The 21,694-nt window shown below is 35.0% G+C and overlaps 1 protein-coding gene across 1 annotated transcript; it reads left to right on the plus strand.

Annotated features, from left to right (window-relative positions):
- Window positions 1–908: 908 nt before the first annotated feature.
- LOC137402234 (uncharacterized) lies at window positions 909–17,835 on the plus strand. Its single transcript, XM_068088732.1, has 6 exons — window positions 909–1,221; window positions 2,143–2,379; window positions 6,122–6,408; window positions 9,326–9,464; window positions 15,641–15,855; window positions 16,657–17,835. Exons 1-5 carry the CDS (start codon window positions 909–911, stop codon window positions 15,844–15,846), a joined length of 1,182 nt encoding a protein of 393 aa, XP_067944833.1. The 3' UTR covers window positions 15,847–15,855; window positions 16,657–17,835.
- Window positions 17,836–21,694: the final 3,859 nt, after the last annotated feature.

The following is a 21,694-nucleotide window of genomic DNA, read 5'->3' on the forward strand; positions in this document are numbered from 1 at the left end:
TTCTAGGTTTCACACAAAGCCTCATATGCATCAATTTATATTAGCTTTGGCATCTTTGGTTTTTGTAGGTTACTAGACGGTCTAAGAAGTTTGCATCGGCTAACACATCGACTGTTTCTTTGGTAACATGACTTCCCTTTCATTTTGAATTGGCGCATTACAGCATTTGAACCTGAAGATGAGCTCAACTTTTGCATATTGTAAAATCAGTTCTCTTGACTTTTAGGTTCCATCACCTCATAAGGCTGTGAACAGACATCGAAAATCTGTGAATAATATCCGTAGTTGGAGATCAATGAATAATGATGAGTTTTTATCTGATACATCCATGCGTACTTCTATGCATTCTCCAGAAATGCCTATCGACCATTCACAGCAAAACTCTGAAATGGCTAACGAGATGAACCTCGCTGTAGCTCTTTCACCCCCATCTGCCAATAAAAGTTTAGAACTTCAAAAGATGTTTAACATTAGTAAGCCAATAGAGAACGATATTGGGGGTAATAGCAGTTCCCCGATTAGTAAGAGCTTTAACAACGCGATCTCTAGTAAATCTCCCAGAGGTCGGAATTATGCCAGAAAGAGCTGTAAGCCCATAAAGAATATTAACCTTTTAACTATTAGAGGCAAAGAAAAAGGTACACGAAAGTTCACTCCATCTCACTCGCTGTCAAAAAAAGCTGCCTTAAAGTATAGAAAAGCTTAATAAACAAAAGGAGAGGCAACTCGATCATTTGATTACAATATTCTCAACTTTACAGACAACAGTCTAGTAAAAAAGAATTTTGGACTCTGTATAAAAAGTCAAAAAGGTGGTGGGCGGGGCCGAAAACGCAAACTACATTTTAAATCGAAGTGTAGGGTCACTGAAGATTCTCACGAGATGTTGTCTCCAAATCAATACCCTTATGCAGATCCAAGCGAGTTCTCTATTAGATGTTAGTCGTGTTCCTATCGTAGACATAGAAAAGCTTCCTCCTCAGAGCTCAAGTCACAAGAGTTCTTTGATTTCTCAGGAAGCCATAGAATATGACAGTTTGAGGACAGATGATGCCTGTTTTGGCAATGAGGACCAAATGAGTTCAACAGATTCGGTTACTGTGGAAACCTATGATACCAGTCCTATAGCGGTCGACCTAAGTACTAACAGTGAATCATTTGCAGGTACACCTTCAGCTGATGTTAAAAAAAGGAATCATTCCATTGGGAACTTTCCTGCAGGTACATGTAGTTGTCCAAGTGTTACACTTCTGTTAGTCAATGAAGTTGTTTTTCAATTTTGTGATACACGCGAGCCTTTTTATGCAGACTGCCCTTGTTTTCAAATTTTATCAAGAAATGTCTGTGATACATAGAAAATAGGCAACATGGAAACAGGTTTAGCCTTCATTCTTGAAGAAAGTGTGAGAGTGGCAGTCTGCTCAATTTGTCATATTAATTGCTGGACAGACAAATTGGTAACAATTTTCTTGTGGAACGGTTTAAGATAATTTGGAAAGCTTGTCCTCAGGCGCTAGCACAAACCGATAGCAAACTTTAATCTGTCTTGTTATCACTAAGCTGCCCCCTCTACTAACCAAAAAACTGTTCATCTATCTCATAGATGAACACAATTTAATTGTACTTCTATCAACCGTATTTAAATCACACAATAGCTGTGCATACATAATCTCTCATTTGTAACCCGTTTGGAAATATTAAACTACCCAATTTCTTCAAATTTGGCTGTATGAGCTTGCATGAGGTATGGCTTAGACAGAAATAAAATTTCATAGTCGGTATCATTTAAAATACATCAATCTATGAATGACGGGCAGATAAGTGATTTGTGGTTGGCACAAAAATTAATTAATTCAAAGCTTGGTGTTTCAATTTAAAAGCATTCTTGGCTTAAAGCCCACATGATTTTCCCTCAATCAGTTGTGTTTAAACATGTTTCTTAGGACGTAAGGGTACCAAGAACTGTGTACTACCGGTATATAGAAATCAAAATTCTCCTGCAACTGTGTAGATTAACGTAAAATTAGCTCATCTGTAGCCTTTTTGCCGTTATATTATATATCAAATGTAATTTTTAAGCTTGCAATACTCACTTCATTCAAGAGCATTTTCATATGTTTCATCTATCTATTTTCCACACAGCTGGTGCAAAGGGTCTGTCAGAAGATACAGAAGGTGTCATGCCCGGGCAGGTGCTTGATGGCGGCACAGTGGAACAGGCTAATGCTGATCGTGGGAATGAACAAGATGTTATCATTCGTTCCGAAGATGCAGAACTTTTCGGAGATTCTTTAGAGGTTACCTCGCTTGACTTTACTAAACTCGAGCCATCAGTTGGTCCAAAAGATGTTGAAGTTTCTATGAACGAGGCTGAACTCAGTGACTAGGAAAAGCTTTTTAAACGGATTTTATAAATTGTGAAAGCTGCTAATATCGTGCTCGCTAATAATTTGTTTAGCCAATTAGAAGTGTTTCGTCGACGATTTTGGTGTGCATGCACAGCTCTGCCAATTCTGCGAATTCAGGCTAAATAATTCTGTGTTTTTCTGTTCATTTCGTGATTTCTGTCAGAATTAACGAAAAAATCTGCACATGTCGCAATACCTTTGGACCACAGAATATCTTTGTTGCTTTACCGCGGTGTAAAATGCTCCTATATTAAGCTTGGCTGTGAGTGTTTATATATCCTACGAGGTTGGCACACGCCCTTATTCACGCACGGCTGGTACGAGCCTTCATGTAATGCACGGTTGGCACACACCCTCATGTAATGCACGGTTTGTACATGACTATATGTTACCTATGGTTCTTAAAGGTTGACTTGCAACAAAATTCACATTACAGTTATTTGGTATCAAAAGATTCACCATGTCTTTCTCTGTTGTGTTGTAGGTGCCGAACATGTGGAAATGTGATTACAAGCTCTTAAAAGCTCAAAAACGAAAAGCCGCTGTAGATTGGAATCTGTTTATTTTTCTGACGTAGTCATTACAGTTTGGTTATTGTTTTGTCACGTGATGTTCTCACGTGAGTTGAAAGGCCCATAAAAAGCTCAATATAAAACTTATCGTAGCACTAGTTTATGATAAGCACTTCGGGTTTTACCGAAGACCCCGTATCAAATATAGATGCTCTCTACTTTACAGTTTTGTTTCGGCTTGATCTAATCGTCAAGTCGTAATCTGATCATGTGACCCAATACTTCGCAAATAATTTTTGCAGCATTTTTTGATTATTACAGGTGACCAACAGGCTCGTCTTGATTATCAGACAGTGATATGTACTCCTTCGAGGTAAGGTTAAAAAATTAAATGATATTTTACGGTAAGTTATAAGCTATCACTGCTAAAAGTGACAGCATTACAATGGCGATGAAATAGACGCGTAAGAACAATAGACATGGTTTTATTGAATGCGTGAAGTATATTTGTGAAAATATTTCGACGAATAAGGTTGCATGAAAGTGTAAACAGAAACCATCTCCTACAACTACGTCACATTTAAGCCGTTTTGCAAAGAGAATCCAAACTACGGCGGTCTCGTGTGACTGCGATTAATTGTTCGTTTTTTTGTAATCACATTCCCACATATTTTGCACCTACAACACAACAGAGTAAGACATGGTGAATCTTTTGAATCAAATAACTGTAATGTGAATTTTGTTGCAAGTCAACCTTTAACTTTACATCTATCACAGTTGTTTAGGTGCATTTGGTTAGGATTGTTGAAAGCTGATTGATTCTCTATTTTTAGAATAGCTGTCTTGATGTAGCCCAGCTTTGTTGGCTTTTTTTGTTCGTCATGTTTTCACTAGTTTTTCTCCTAAACTCACATTTGGTAATTCATTGTTATGTAATCGCTGTTGGGAAGCTCCAGAGGTAAATGTTTGAGATATATCAGGTGAAGACTGACATATTTCTAGAAATATTGAAGTTGACCTAATGCTGGTACAAAATAGTTAATCATGCAGTTTTCACATATCGTACGTACATTGTTTGAAAGATTTTCCTATATTGATAAAAAGTTGAATAAATCCATTTGTTTGCACTATGTTTAACATGCAATGAGTAAAGGTCATGTATAACACATCCTATTTGATCACAGTATGATAGGACGATGATCGATGTAACTCTCAATATATGGGAGCTCACCTCCTTTTGTTCATTTCTCAGTCCCGCCCGTTCCTCATATGGACGACTTCAGTGGACTCAGCAGAGTTAAGGGAAAGCCGCTGTTTTCAGCTGATGTCTCGCTGCCATCAACTCGATGTCGACCTAAAGCATACCTTCCCGGTAACTCGGTATCACCCAGTGTTTCAGTTTCACTCACATCGCCAAACGCTTGGAAGTTAGCAGAAGATATGAGAACACCTCATCGCAAGGGCACACACAAGGCTTATGTGCCAAGTCCTTTCACATATTATTTATGTTTGAGGTGATCTGACTGCCAGGATGTTTCACGTGTAAAATCTTTTTGTTCCTTCATCATTTTTCTACTGTGTATCTACTGCAGCATTCAGTTGATTTTCATGATTATCGTCACTATTAACAGACTGGAAGTTCACTACAGCCATAATCTTAAAAAGACTAACTTGACCGTGCTGCTCTTGCTATAAGAAAAGAAAACGATAACTTTTGCTTTGATTTTTCTATTGATCTATTATCTTATCTATGATTATTTTTTATGATTTATATAATATTCATAATGCATATTATACAAAATAGTAATATAACTGCGTATAGAATAAATGATGTAACTAATATAATTTGTAGAAAATTCCAAATGATAACCGAGATTGATTTAATTGATTCTATTTATTAGCTATGGTTAAAAAATCTGAACAACGCTAAAGATGAGTCTGAATAGGGAAGCTAAGTAGGAGAACAACAAAACTGAGCTGAACTAGCAAGATAGCGAAATGTTGCGAAATAATATATGCGTGTAATTATTTTATGCTAAAACTAATCTACACGTCAGAGGGACTGGTTCGGAATTCTAGGAGCGATGATTGTTAGGCCCAATTTGATTGTTCTATACTTCCAGGGATTAAACCAATTAAAACGCCGTGATTGTTATAGGAGAGCGCATTAGTTGGCTTAATTGACCAATGACACACAAGTCGATTTCATACGTCATATATTGATGATTACCAAAACACTTTTGTTTTTTGGTAGACCTGTGTTTGGCTGGCTATATCTCAGCTTCTGGTTGGTCAATCTCCTTGATTCTTTTTTTAGAACATCAGTCAACACCTCAAGATGAATAATAAAGCATAATAATATTATGCTTTCTCTATTCTTTAAGAATATTGAATTCAACATAACTAACACTGAGTTAAGTGTGTCTTACTAGTTGAATGAATTAAACTTTGAGTTGAATTGAAGTTTAAATAATGTTTTTATTCTAGTTTTTATTGAACTGTTTGACCTGTGAATTGAACATATTGATTTGCCAGAACTCTGAAGCTAATATTTGTGTGGACAAACTATTTAACGGTAAAAAGGCACTTGAAGCTAGTATGTATATTCCCACATATTTTGCACCTACAACACAACAGAGTAAGACATGGTGAATCTTTTGATATCAAATAACTGTAATGTGAATTTTGTTGCAAGTCAACCTTTAAATTTACATCTATCACAGTTGTTTAGGTGCATTTGGTTAGGATTGTTGAAAGCTGATTGATTCTCTATTTTTAGCTTAGCTGTCTGGATGTAGCCCAGCTTTGCTGGCTTTTTTTGTTCATCATGTTTTCACTAGTTTTTCTCCTAAACTCACATTTGCTAATTCATTGTTATGTAATCGCCGTTGGGAAGCTCCAGAGGTAAATGTTTGAGATATGTCAGGTGAAGACTGACATATTTCTAGAAATATTGAAGTTGACCTATTGCTGGTACAAAATAGTTAATCATGCAGTTTTCACATACCGTACATTGTTTGAAAGATTTTCCTATATTGATAAAAAGTTCAATAAATCCATTTGTTTGCACTATGTTTAGCATGCAATGAGTAAAGGTTAAAGGTCATGTATAACACATCCCATTTGATCATAGTATGATAGGACTATGATCGATGTAACCCTCAATATATTTGAGCTCACCTCCATTTGTTCATTTCTCAGGCCTGCCCGTTGCTCAGATGGACGACTTCAGAGGACTCGGCAGAGTTAAAGGAAAGCAGCTGTTTTTAGACGATGTCTTGCTGCCATCAACTCGATGTCGACCTAAAGCAGGCCTTCCTGGTAACTCGGTATCACCCAGTGTTTCAGTTCCACTCGCATCGCCAAACGCTTGGAAGTTAGCAAAAGATATGAGAACACCTCATCGCAAGGGCACACACAAGGCTTATGTCCCAAGTCCTTTCACACCAATGGACGACTTTGGAACTCTCACTGATGATCAACTCAAGGTCGATAACAGCTAATTCTATCATCTGATTGGTCGATAACTCACTTTGATGATCATAGCTAAATATGAATTTACATAAAACTTTAGTAGATTTTATCAGAAAGTATCGATATTTTTTATCGTTAGCGATTGTTTTTGTTTGAGGTGATCTGACTGCCAGGATGTTTCATGTGTAAAATCGACCCAACTTTATCGTGGGTAAAATGCTCATATCAAGTGAAAGTGTGATTATGTGATTATTATTTGCAAGGAGACCGACAGAGTAAAGACATGTAATGTTGCAACTCGGATGCAGTAGCAGGTATCAACTAAAGCATCAAATGCAACTAGTAACATGATTTCACTCAAACATTTTTGAGCATTTTAACCGCAATCAAGTTTTGTCAATTTCATTTTGAAAAATCCTCGTAGTCAGACCTCGAATATCAAAAACAATCGCAATTGATAGAAAAATGTCGTCACTTTCCGGTAAATTCAACTAAAATTTTATGTAAATTCATCTTGATGAAACAAGAGTTATCTTCTCTTCTGCAGAGCTTTACTATAATATAACTAGTTTATCCCTTATTTAAGGTCTGGCTACACTCACCAACTAGAGGTATAAATGACCCCTTATTTAAGGTCTGGCTACACTCACCAACTAGAGGTATAACTGACCCCTTATTTAAGGTCTGGCTACACTCACCAACTAGAGGTATAAATGACCCCTTATTTAAGGTCTGGCTACACTCACCAACTAGAGGTATAACTGACCCCTTATTTAAGGTCTGGCTACACTCACCAACTAGAGGTATTACTGTCCCCTTATTTAAGGTCTGGCTACACTCACCAACTAATGGTATAACTGACCCCTTATTTAAGGTCTGGCTACACTCACCAACTAGAGGTATACTGATGCTCCCCGAAGCTACTATTCCTCATGCCGCATTGATAAATTGCTTTGAGAATTGGTCTCAGTCGGGTCAAGGCCACATCTTGCTTGCTCGATTTTTGGTTACCATTATTGAAGTAATGTCACCACATTTATCATTCATGGGGAGAATCACTAGTTTGTGATATTAGTAACGTTGATACAGCTATGAGTATCGCTATTCTTGCCTATGGCAAAACTGCTGAACCGATTTAATTACATGTATATAAAAACTATAGGAAATGTTTCACAAGTGGTTGCAGTTCACAAGATCGATCATTACGTTTCAGTTACAAGTGAAAGCATTTTGCTCTTATTCGTAAAGTTATTTGCGTAAAGTCTTTTGTCTAAAGATTTTTTGTTATGCGCGTGAAGACAGTGCCCACAATATCTGTACTTTTAACAGGCTCTCTGTGGTTTCCTGTTCTGTTCATTCTGGTAATCTTGTGAGACGTAACTTGGGTTCCTGAGGGAATAACGTCTGTATCTAATATGAAGTATCTAATTCACATGTACACTCATTAGTTTGAGTATTCTGCAATGTCCTCTCTTGAGCTACAAGTTCGCTCAGTGTTAACTATCCACCTCATGCCTTAGAATTCAGCTGATTTTACAACCCAGTCATAAAGACAAGCCTAGTTCAATATAGGACCTGCATGAACCTGTCCAATAGGTGCTACCAACCAAAAGTATCCTTCATGTCCAAGTATCCAAATATACATCAGTAGACTCTCCATTTAGGAGGACTGGAGTTTTTTGGAGTTGTCTGCTAGTTATATAGTAGTTTCCATCAGTGCAGTGCTGCTTTAACTTATCATAATCCGGTGTGTCACTTTCTAGAAGTTGTTGGTATAATATTAATGCTAACCCAGCTAGGAAAAGATACAGAAATGACTGTAGATCAGTGAGCTGATCAGTGTACCTTAGCCACTCGTTAGTTTGTCGCTAGAGCTTTCCTTATACTTGTAGAAAATGTCTGATAACTTTATTAACGCCTTTGTAAACACATTACAGTGGACCCTAACCATACAATTTCAAGTTGTTCCAGTGTTGGCATTGTAAGGTGAACATTTCCTATAGAGGGGTATAGAAACCTACATGTATAGTAATTCAAACACCCCCTGGTAAAATCATCAAAGCTTTATATACATACTGTACATATTAAAAATTAGTAACAAAATAATATGTTAACCTTAGTAACTACAGTTACCTACAGTAACTTTAGTGTATTTAGTGGTTATGATATGCAAGAAAATGTAGTATTATAATGTACTATGTACAGTATGTACCGTAAGGAGTTCTTACTTTCGAGGCAGGCGTATAACATAAATGTTGAATTTAACTTCAAGGAATTCAGCTCACTAAACACATAATTAAATATAAATTTTAGTATGTATTTTTAACTATTTTTGTTAACTTCAATCTTTTTCATCAATAAAATTTAATCACCTATATGTTTCCAATTTCATTATTAGAAATAACGCTGAACCGAGCGAGATCGAGCTTCGTATTTCTTTCATTTGTTGTTAAAGGGATTTCGGCGTATAGCATATCGGCATGTTTGTTATTCCGACGTAATCCGCCTACCGACTGCCAAATTTGTATTTCGAAAGAAGTTTTTTGATGTTTTCGCATGGTTTGATGTTTTAATGATCTCGCATGGTGAAAGATATTTTGCAAGAAAAAAAGAATGAAAAATCAGTGTGTTCTACACCGCAGGGGGAAAAAATCATATAACAGAGTCATCGTAACCCGAGGGTGCACTGAAGCTGAAATAGAATGTTAGTTCTCATAGTTTGTTCAGATATAAATAAATGTTCATCAACTTGCTAACATCACTCTATTATTCTGTTAATACTGAGATGTAATACACAAGTTAGTAAAACTAGTACTAATCACAAAGATACAAATTAATCACTTTTATAGGTGTATAGAGGTTACACGATAACAAGTGACAACTCACTGCATAATGACCTGTGATTATGTGACTGGAGTTGTTTCTTTACAGGCAGTAATTAAGTCAGATGATTTTACCTGTCGATATTTGACATCATCAATCTTCTCTGATGCCACAATAACAACAAGTCTTGTCTCATATCTTTATTCACAAGGTGGTGTTGGCCCCCAAGTACTCTCAGCTCTCTCAGGTAGGAGTTCTGCAGACTCTAAAATCTTCTTGGTATTTTATAAACGATTGTAAGGTCAAGGACAAGAGCCTGTCATTCAGAGCTGATTTAGTATTAGTAAATTAAACTGATATTTTGTTAATCTATAATTTATTATTTGTAAAATGGGTACATGCATTTATGTATGTTTCAGTGTTGGAGCTGTTTCAGGTATGACTGGTACCAGACAGACTCCAGCATCATCATCTCTCTATTTATGAAGAAGCTCAGAGCAGATGCTTTCCACTACAGTTACAGATCAGACGGTTGGTTATAGCCTTGGTAACTCTATGTGGGGTGGTAGCATGAGACTACCTGCTGATAATTAGCCTTGGTTCTCTAGTTGGTCATACATGGTGAGAGTGAAATAAGGAAACAGCATCTCCACCTCTATTTAAGGACTCAGTGTAAACTAAACGTTGAAGTGAGATACATGAAGCTGGTGAAGAACACTATAAATCTGTTAAACTAGAATTATGTGATAAGACTAGTACTTCAGGGTTAATAATAGTATAACAGTACTAGTACCTCAGGGTTAATAATAGTATAACAGTACTAGTACCTCAGGGTTAATAATAGTATAACAGTACTAGTACCTCAGGGTTAATAATAGTATAACAGTACTAGTACTTCAGGGTTAATAATAGTATAACAGTACTAGTACTTCAGGGTTAATAATAGTATAACAGTACTAGTACATCAGGGTTAATAATAGTATAACAGTACTAGTACCTCAGGGTTAATAATAGTATAACAGTACTAGTACTTCAGGGTTAATAATAGTATAACAGTACTAGTACTTCAGGGTTAATAATAGTATAACAGTACTAGTACTTCAGGGTTAATAATAGTATAACAGTACTAGTACTTCAGGGTTAATAATAGTATAACAGTACTAGTACATCAGGGTTAATAATAGTATAACAGTACTAGTACCTCAGGGTTAATAATAGTATAACAGTACTAGTACCTCAGGGTTAATAATAGTATAACAGTACTAGTACCTCAGGGTTAATAATAGTATAACAGTACTAGTACATCATGGTTAATAATAGTATAACAGTACTAGTATCTCAGGATTAATAATAGTATAACAGTACTAGTATCTCAGGGTTAATAATAGTATAACAGTACTAGTACCTCAGGATTAATAATAGTATAACAGTACTAGTATCTCAGGGTTAATAATAGTATAACAGTACTAGTACCTCAGGATTAATAATAGTATAACAGTACTAGTATCTCAGGGTTAATAATAGTATAACAGTACTAGTGCTTCAGGGTTAATAATAGTATAACAGTACTAGTACCTCAGGGCTAATAATAGTATAACAGTACTAGTATCTCAAGGTTAATAATAGTATAGCAGTACTAGTACCTCAGGGTTAATAATAGTATAACAGTACTAGTACCTCAGGGTTAATAATAGTATAACAGTACTAGTACCTCAGGGTTAATAATAGTATAACAGTACTAGTACCTCGGGGTTAATAATAGTATAACAGTACTAATACATCAGTGTTAATAATAGTATAACAGTACTAGTACCTCAGGGTTAATAATAGTATAACAGTACTAGTACCTCAGGGTTAATAATAGTATAACAGTACTAGTACCTCAGGGTTAATAATAGTATAACAGTACTAGTACCTCAGGGTTAATAATAGTATAACAGTACTAGTACCTCGGGGTTAATAATAGTATAACAGTACTAATACATCAGGGTTAATAATAGTATAACAGTACTAGTACCTCAGGGTTAATAATAGTATAACAGTACTAGTACCTCAGGGTTAATAATAGTATAACAGTACTAGTACATCAGGGTTAATAATAGTATAACAGTACTAGTACCTCGGGGTTAATAATAGTATAACAGTACTAATACGTCAGGGTTAATAATAGTATAACAGTACTAGTACCTCAGGGTTAATTATACTATAACAGCACTAATACCTCAAGGTTAATATTATTATAACAGTACTAGTACCTCAGAGTTAATAATAGTATAACAGTACTAGTACATCAGGGTTAATAATAGTATAACAGTACTAGTACCTCAGGGTTAATTATAGTATAACAGTACTAGTACCTCAGGGTTAATAATAGTATAACAGTACTAGTACCTCAGGGTTAATAATAGTATAACAGTACTAGTACATCAGGGTTAATAATAGTATAACAGTACTAGTACTTCAGGGTTAATAATAGTATAACAGTACTAGTACCTCAGGGTTAATAATAGTATAACAGTACTAGTACCTCAGGGTTAATAATAGTATAACAGTACTAGTACCTCGGGGTTAATAATAGTATAACAGTACTAGTACCTCGGGGATAATAATAGTATAACAGTACTAATACATCAGGGTTAATAATAGTATAACAGTACTAGTACCTCAGGGTTAATAATAGTATAACAGTACTAGTACATCAGGGTTAATAATAGTATAACAGTACTAGTGCCTCGGGGTTAATAATAGTATAACAGTACTAATACGTCAGGGTTAATAATAGTATAACAGTACTAGTACCTCAAGGTTAATTATACTATAACAGCACTAATACCTCAAGGTTAATATTATTATAACAGTACTAGTACCTCAGAGTTAATAATAGTATAACAGTACTAGTACATCAGGGTTAATAATAGTATAACAGTACTAGTACCTCAGGGTTAATAATAGTATAACAGTACTAGTACATCAGGGTTAATAATAGTATAACAGTACTAGTACCTCAGGGTTAATAATAGTATAACAGTACTAGTACCTCGGGGTTAATAATAGTATAACAGTACTAGTACCTCGGGGATAATAATAGTATAACAGTACTAATACATCAGGGTTAATAATAGTATAACAGTACTAGTACCTCAGGGTTAATAATAGTATAACAGTACTAGTACATCAGGGTTAATAATAGTATAACAGTACTAGTACCTCGGGGTTAATAATAGTATAACAGTACTAATACGTCAGGGTTAATAATAGTATAACAGTACTAGTACCTCAGGGTTAATTATACTATAACAGCACTAATACCTCAAGGTTAATATTATTATAACAGTACTAGTACCTCAGAGTTAATAATAGTATAACAGTACTAGTACATCAGGGTTAATAATAGTATAACAGTACTAGTACCTCAGGGTTAATAATAGTATAACAGTACTAGTACCTCAGGGTTAATAATAGTATAACAGTACTAGTACCTCAGGGTTAATAATAGTATAACAGTACTAGTACCTCAGGGTTAATAATAGTATAACAGTACTAGTACATCAGGGTTAATAATAGTATAACAGTACTAGTACTTCAGGGTTAATAATAGTATAACAGTACTAGTACCTCAGGGTTAATAATAGTATAACAGTACTAGTACCTCAGGGTTAATAATAGTATAACAGTACTAGTACCTCGGGGTTAATAATAGTATAACAGTACTAGTACCTCGGGGATAATAATAGTATAACAGTACTAATACATCGGGGTTAATAATAGTATAACAGTACTAGTACCTCAGGGTTAATAATAGTATAACAGTACTAGTACATCAGGGTTAATAATAGTATAACAGTACTAGTACCTCAGGGTTAATAATAGTATAACAGTACTAATACGTCAGGGTTAATAATAGTATAACAGTACTAGTACCTCAGGGTTAATTATACTATAACAGCACTAATACCTCAAGGTTAATATTATTATAACAGTACTAGTACCTCAGAGTTAATAATAGTATAACAGTACTAGTACATCAGGGTTAATAATAGTATAACAGTACTAGTACCTCAGGGTTAATAATAGTATAACAGTACTAGTACCTCAGGGTTAATAATAGTATAACAGTACTAGTACCTCAGGGTTAATAATAGTATAACAGTACTAGTACATCAGGGTTAATAATAGTATAACAGTACTAGTACCTCAGGGTTAATAATAGTATAACAGTACTAGTACCTCGGGGTTAATAATAGTATAACAGTACTAGTACCTCGGGGATAATAATAGTATAACAGTACTAATACATCAGGGTTAATAATAGTATAACAGTACTAGTACCTCAGGGTTAATAATAGTATAACAGTACTAGTACATCAGGGTTAATAATAGTATAACAGTACTAGTACCTCGGGGTTAATAATTGTATAACAGTACTAATACGTCAGGGTTAATAATAGTATAACAGTACTAGTACCTCAGGGTTAATTATACTATAACAGCACTAATACCTCAAGGTTAATATTATTATAACAGTACTAGTACCTCAGAGTTAATAATAGTATAACAGTACTAGTACCTCAGGGTTAATAATAGTATAACAGTACTAGTACATCAGGGTTAATAATAGTATAACAGGACTAGTACCTCAGGGTTAATTATACTATAACAGCACTAATACCTCAAGGTTAATATTATTATAACAGTACTAGTACCTCAGAGTTAATAATAGTATAACAGTACTAGTACCTCAAGGTTAATATTATTATAACAGTACTAGTACCTCAGAGTTAATAATAGTATAACAGTACTAGTACCTCAGGGTTAATAATAATATAACAGTACTAGTACCTCAGGGTTAATAACAGTATAACAGTACTAGTACCTCAGGGTTAATAATAGTATAACATTACTAATACGTCAGGGTTAATAATAGTATAAAAGTACTAGTACCTCAGGGTTAATAATATTATAACAGTACTAGTACCTCGGGGTTAATAATAGTATAGCAGTACTAGTACCTCAGAATTAATAATAGTATAACAGGACTAATACCTTAGGATTAATAATATTATAACAGTACTAGTACCTCAGAGTTAATAATAGTACAACAGTACTAGTACCTTATGGTTAATAATAGTATAACACTATTAGTACCTCAGGGTTTATAGTATTATAACAGTACTAGTACCTCAAGGTTAATAATAGTATAAAAGTACTAGTACCTCAGGGTTAATAATAGTATAACAGTACTAGTACCTCAAGGTTAATAATAGTATAAAAATACTAGTACCTCAGGGTTAATAATAGTATAACAGTACTAGTACCTCAGGGTTAATAATAGTATAACAGTACTAGTACCTCAGGGTTAATCATAAACTATTCTCATAGCTAGTAGTACTCTCCTGACAGCTGATAAGTCAAATGGTCATGTAGATACTGTACACTGATACTGTTGTTGTACAGGAGGAGATAAGACTGTAGAGGTGATTATTTGGAAAGCTCTTTAGACTGACTCAGAGCTGGATAAGTTAAAAACCTTCAGTGTTGAACCAGGTTAGTATCCTAACTATGCTGAGTACTGAATGGTTGTACATTTACTGCTAGAAGGGCTGTCCTTCATCCAAGGTCATATGTCTGTTTGTCTGGTCATATTTAAGAATTAGTCAGAATTCATAATTAGTATATCGTAAATCTTCTATTTGAGCATCATAGTGATGTGTTTTTAATTCTTCCTCGCTAGTGGTGTTCTGTTAGAGGTAGCAGTCAAATAAAGTGGTGGTCTATTAGAGGTGGTGTTCAATTAATTGGTGCTGTATTTTTCAACCCTTCCTGTATAGTGCCATTTTATTAAAGGTGGCATTCAAATAAAGGTGCACTCAAATAGAGGCCTTATTTAGTTGTGAAATAAGGATTAAGAGCTCAACTTTATTACAGTTATAAGTGATTAGACCACCAGGTTAAAGTAAGTTAATTGTCTATAAATGTCCTACTAAACATGGCTGCCTTTATATCACTGCGTATGGAAAGGACCTTCATCAAGCTTGTCTTTCATGTCAGGAGAACATGTCAGCCAGAATAATTTACTAACAAGCTTTTAAAAACATGGAAATCAAAACTTCTGCGTCCTTCACTTACTATTGTGTTGTGGATAGAATTATTATGATAAACACATTAAATGCAGCAGAGAGCATTGAATGCATTAAAATGCGTTAGATGCATTAAAAAAGCATTAAATGCATACATAGAGTGATTGGCTCTAAGGCTAAACTGTTTACATTTACCTCAGGCTATATCAAAAAATTCTGCTTTTTCTGGCCTTAAACATTATGGTAACATTTAAATGGTAACTGTTTCTAAATGCACACATAGTTATTCAGGGACAGCGTTAGTAGACACAAAGTCATTGCTGTCAAACATATCATTTATTTGCAGCTACTATTGGCAGCACCAAGCCGGCTGTAGAAGTCACGGAGGAAGAGAAGAATGAAAACTTCGAGACAGATGCTGTCCTGCAAAATCATTTTCGGGGCGTTAACTCTGGTGAAATAACGAATAAAAGGAATGAATGGTTGTTTATCTTTGGCATTGGTGATCTAGACGAGGTTAAACAAGGACTTTTGGGAGCGGAAAGATGGTAATCAGAGCTGGTAGGTCTTGTATAGTTGGCTTCTTTTTGTTCTACTCGGATTAAATGTTAAAGTATAAAAATTACGTCAGGTCGAAATAAAATAAAAAACTGTCATTATACGGAAAAAGCAAACTTGAATTGCTAAAAACTAAAGTTGTCCTGCTCTATATTTGATATATGATAACTCTAAATTCTACAACAATGGAAAGAAGCGGCCAGCAGTGGACAGTTGAGAAAAAAGGTGATAAAAAAATATACTCGCACACTAAATTGAAAACATACATAATAAATTAAAAATAAACACATACAGAAAAGTTGAAATTTCTTTACTTTGCTTTTTTTTCAAACAAATGAAACAAATGGTCCAAAATATGGCCCTTGCGGCCTTTTGTATTTATAAACATATTTTGTAAGTTGAAGTAATATTTCTACAAAAATATCTTTCATAACTTGGTAATTACGCATGTAGAGGTTCCACTGTATACAGAAGTTGACCTTTTGAACTTGGCTAGTCTCATGTTACCAAGATGTTTACACTAGTAAGACATATTACTGTAGTACATAGTATTACCTGTATTATCTGTAGAGTACCTGATATCTAGTATCTACTAGCAGATAGTAGTACTATCATGTGATAATGTGCTTCCTGTCTTATGTAGGACAACATGGGATGTTAATTATACCCTCTCTGTGTGCACTGGAGTAGTTATTTTTACTACACTGCATTGTGGGATGCATGGTGATGTTGTGAGTGTGATGCCAGTGAGTTGTCCTCCCTATCAAAGTATAGAACTGAGCCTACGTGTATGTGTCATTACAGCAACAATCAGGAGGTACAGTTCTCAGCACTAACTGGGGAGATATTGGTAAAAATGATGTTGAGGTGAAACCACCAGATGGTATGGAGTTCAAGAAGTGGTACTAGCTTATCAAGAGATCACCATAACAGGAGTAGCTCTCATAACCACAATCTATATATATTTACCTATATGAATATTGCTCATCAGCAGTTCTGCAACTCTGGCTTTGTGTATATAAAGTGTTTGCCTGGTTTATGCATAGAGAGTAAGATTATTATGGATGTGTATAACAGCACAGATACTCCAACATGTACATGTAATGAACTATACTCTATAACTTTTATAATAAATTTAATATGACAGTCCAATGAGATCGCATGGATAATGATGTGCGACCAATCGTATTACAGAAAATATATTGCACCAATCATGAAGCAGTACATGTTATGAAGAGTTCTCAGTTGTTTTATATAAGAATAAGCACATTCCTACATATATATGAGTGCTGATCACGTTACCAAAATATGAGACATTTATATAGAGGGTAATGTATATGATTTCACTAGGACTTTTATAGGACACATGTGTACGCTTGTTTGTCTGATGATTACAGCGGATTCCTCTGGTTTTTCCACTATTGCAACCAGCACTTTTCAATCTTCTCTCTGAGTGGGAGATATTTCTCCACTTGTCTCTGTTTATTGCAGGATATGCTGTTGCTATGGGACACTGCGATATATGTTATAATAGCCCTTTTGTTCTCTTGTCCACCACTAACTGGCCGGTTGGCCAAGACCTAGACCTGTTTGTTAGTCTGGATGTGAAAATTCCAAAGGAGCTCCGCACAGTCATTCTCATTGACCTTCTCCAGAGCTTCCACCAGTATTTTGGTTTATTGAAGCTATACACATGGCACAGACATCTGTACACTACACCTGTGACATGATGATGCTGCTCAGTGTGTGCATTGCTGTTTAGCTTACGGGCATTGATGTGCCGGGTGAATTCTGTCGCATACTTTCACAGTCTACTTCTACCACCATTTGTAGTGTGATAGATCTGCGTTTGAATTTACCTAGTTGAGATTAATTGATTCTGCGCCGCCATGATTAGTGACTATGTATTGCCACTCGGGCCACTTTTGTTCAGCCACATATGTCTGATTTTCTGTTATGCAAAATACATATATATACATTGTTGTTGTTTGTAACCCTATAACTGCTTTCACTGGGCAATGGTGGTCTCATGATTATACAGGGGGCATGATAGAAAAGGGGGCATGATAGAAAAGGGGGCATGATAGACAGTACCATAATAGACAGGAGATGTGATAGACAAAGAGCATAATAGACAAGGCGCATGATAGACAGTGCATGATAGCCAGGGAAGCATGATAGACAGGGGCGTGATAAATAGGGGCGAGATAAACAGGGGCGTGATAAACAGGAAGCGTGTTATACAAGAGGCATTATAAACAGGGGTATGATAGACATGGGATGTGATAGACAGGAGGCGTGATAAACAGGAGGTACGATATACAAGAGGCATGATAAACGGGGGGAATGATAGACAGCGGGCGTGATAAACAGGAAGCGTGTTATACAGGAGGCATGATAGACATGGGATGTGATAGGCAGGAGGCGTGATAAACAGGAGGCGTGTTATACAGGAGGCATGATAGACATGGGATGTGATAGGCAGGAGGCGTGATAAACAGAGGGGTGTGATAAACAGGAGGTACGATATACAAGAGGCATGATAAACGGGGAATAATAGACAGGGGGCGTGATAAACAGGAGGCATGTACAAATATACATATCTACTCAAATTCTTTTCATATTTTCTTCACTCCTAGTAAACAATCTCGTAAGGTCTAGATTTACTTATTCTGAAAGATAGGAGTTGTCTTTTACTTTGAGAAAGAGTTAGATATTCCCAATAAAACTTTAATGTCAAATGTCATTTATTCAACCATCTTTTACAAGATATTCATGAACGGTCAAGTTTTGTGCACCAACAGTTGAGAAAAGACAAACATTAAACATTGACACCTCTTATTCAGTACGTGAGTCCACTTCCAAAACTACATCTAGTTTTATTTCCAAGTCAATAATAAATAGAATTACACGACAGACATTCAGAACCAATGGATATAGGTATACTTAGAAAAAAGCCAAACTAAAAATAAATAAATTTATCATCTATTTTGCACATTGTAGCGATAAACAATATAATCCGTCTATACTTTTCTCAACAAAGGGTCACTCTTTTTGGCATATCAGTCTATTTACAGCGGGCTACGCAAGCTTCGATAGCACCAATGACAAATGTGAGCCCAAAAAGGGCCCAGTTGACTATTGTGCTGTAGAACACAAAATCATAGACGAGAGCTTGACAGTAGCTCGTCGAGTTCTTAAAAGTCATGTCCTTGGTAAAACAATCGGCCTGTGGTTTTTCTTCACACTCATTCATCTGAAAGACCCAAACGTTTCCTGGAAAAATGTTAAATAATTTTTTCACACAAAAAGTAGATTACGATTGTCAAGAAAGCAATAAAGCTCCATAAATGTTTTCATTCATAAAAAGGCTGAAGCCTGATTGAGTTGTTGGTATATAACTCTCCCCTTTAGATCAACAAATTGAAAGTGAGTATATATTGCAAACGTTTGCAATAAATTTGACAAATGCAATTTTTTGGGAATAGTGTTGCTCACTGTTGCACATGATGTTTTGCAGTCTAACAAAGATTAGATATATAATTATATGTTCATGAACACATTGAAGCCTAACCTTGAATACACAAGCAAGTCCCAGATCGTAAACAATATTAACAATTTTACATCAACTGTGAAAGTATATACGATACCCTGATCCTAGACCACAATGTTTTTCAACTGAATATCATTTTAAAGCTCCGAGCTTGTAGAACTCAATGAAAGAGCTTGTAGAACTCAATGAGATCTGTAGATCTGAGCTTGTAGAACTCAATGAGATCTGAAGATCTGAGCTTGTAGAACTCAATGAGATCTGAAGATCTGAGCTTGTAGAGCTCAATGAGATCTGAAGATCTGAGCTTGTAGAACTCAATGAAAGAAAAATAAAAAAACAAATACGATGAATAGCTTTTTCACTCTCTTTCATAGAAGTGTTATTTTAGAGGTAACTGAAGAAACATAATGATTGCAGTAAATCTCAAGAAATAATGGTCCAATCAATTTTACAACTTTAAAATTATAACAAAAACATTACGTACAAAAAAAATATATATATATAAAATCTAGAAATAATCTATATATATATATATAAATCTCAACTTTTGTTCATCTGTCGTCTGTCTGTCGGTATGTCCAACTGTAACGATTGGTATCTATCAAGGACAAATCCGTATCACAGAAGATGTGATCTCAGAACCTCCGTTCACCAGGCAATAATCTAACCAATTAAGCTACTGTGGGTTGAAATACGCATAGCACTCTGCATCACGCAATGTGTCACAAGCTTGCTCTCACGGCTCTTTTTAGTAAGTTTAGCAATGCGGATACTAGCTTATTCAAATTAGTCATTGGCAATGTGCCGGGCTAATGGCAAGTGGCAGGCAACTACATTACCTGTCACTGTTTATGAGCTGTTTTTAAGCGCATTAAGTGCCTTTTTACTGTTAAATAGTTAGACCACACAAATATTAGCTTCAGAGTTCTGGCAAATCAATATGTTCAATTCACAGGTCAAACAGTTCAATAAAAACTAGAATAAAAACATTATTTAAACTTCAATTCAACTCAAAGTTCAATTCATTCAACTAGTAAGACACACTTAACTCAGTGTTAGTTATGTTGAATTCAATATTCTTAAAAAGTTAAACAATTTCTTAAACATACTGGTTAATTACCTCTTATTCCTGGTCAAGGTCAAATTCTGTTGAACTTAAGTTTAACAGAAGTCCCTTATGAATGGTTGAAAATTGAAGAATATTTTTGTCATGTTGGTTCTTATTTTAAAACCCAAAATGTTCGACTCAACAGGAATCATCTTTAAACTTGACACAACAGCTTATCGGCCAGTTTTTGCCGCCATATTAACACAATAAGCACACCACCAATTTGAGAGGTCAAAGGTGAAAATCCTACCACAAATAAACCACGCGAAGAGAAAGAGTAGAATAATAGAGTTACAGATGGATCCACATGTCTTGCTTGCTCCGTCATCTTCACCATCTGAAAGAGAATACGAAAGCTGAGTCTATCTATGACTATGAAGAAACCAAAGTACGCTGAGTTTATCTAATGAGAGATCAAAGTATGCTAAGTATATCTATAGAAGCTGAGAATCTTGATGACATTCATCTTCAAATTAAATGATAATACTAGAAATTCCACTGTCATACAGCCCACGACCAAAGTAGTAATGGAAAAAAGAAAGGGTACTGATGGTTGTCGAAAAAGTAGTTCTCAGCAGGAATTGACAGAGTATAATGTAAATGAGACTTGTTTGAGATGATATAAAATAAATTTGAGAGAGCACGACTCTAAAAAGGCGCAACCTAAATAACAGAAATGTAAAAGAAATAAATATTAATAAAATAAATAATTAACTATCTCAAACTTATGTTTTACAATAATAAAATAAATATTAATTCAAGCTGTAGACTCAAACTACTGTACGTAATTTAAATAACAACAGCAATAATGATATATGTTTATTATATCTCTTATTATATTGAAATGCAATATTAAAAGTAAATGGCAAGCTGCCGTGTAATATACAATTTGAAAGTTGTCTGTTGGTTAAAATAAACATTAATTCAAGCTGTAGACCTAAATTACTGTAAGTAATTAAACTAACAACAGCAATAATCAAATATGTTTATTATATATCTGAAATGCAATGTTAAAAGTAAAATATATTGTAATATACAGTTTGAAAGTTGGTTGTGTTGAATGTAGAACGGTTTTGACAGCGATATGTAACAGAAATAAATATTAATAAAATAAATATTTAACTATCTCAAACTTATGTTTTACAATAATAAAATAAACATTAATTCAAGCCGTAGACCTA

Source organism: Watersipora subatra, chromosome 8 (genome assembly GCF_963576615.1).
Source record: "Watersipora subatra chromosome 8, tzWatSuba1.1, whole genome shotgun sequence".
In the NCBI taxonomy this organism is placed as follows: Eukaryota; Metazoa; Bryozoa; class Gymnolaemata; order Cheilostomatida; family Watersiporidae; genus Watersipora; species Watersipora subatra.

Excerpts from the sequence above, each read along its gene's own strand:
- LOC137402234 (XM_068088732.1), top strand. The coding sequence starts at position 909 with ATGCAGATCCAAGCGAGTTCTCTATTAGATGTTAGTCGTGTTCCTATC. Across the intron at positions 2,380-6,121 it reads TATGAACGAGGCTGAACTCA|GCCTGCCCGTTGCTCAGATG; the intron begins GTGACTAGGAAA and ends TTCATTTCTCAG. Across the intron at positions 6,409-9,325 it reads TCACTGATGATCAACTCAAG|GCAGTAATTAAGTCAGATGA; the intron begins GTCGATAACAGC and ends GTTTCTTTACAG.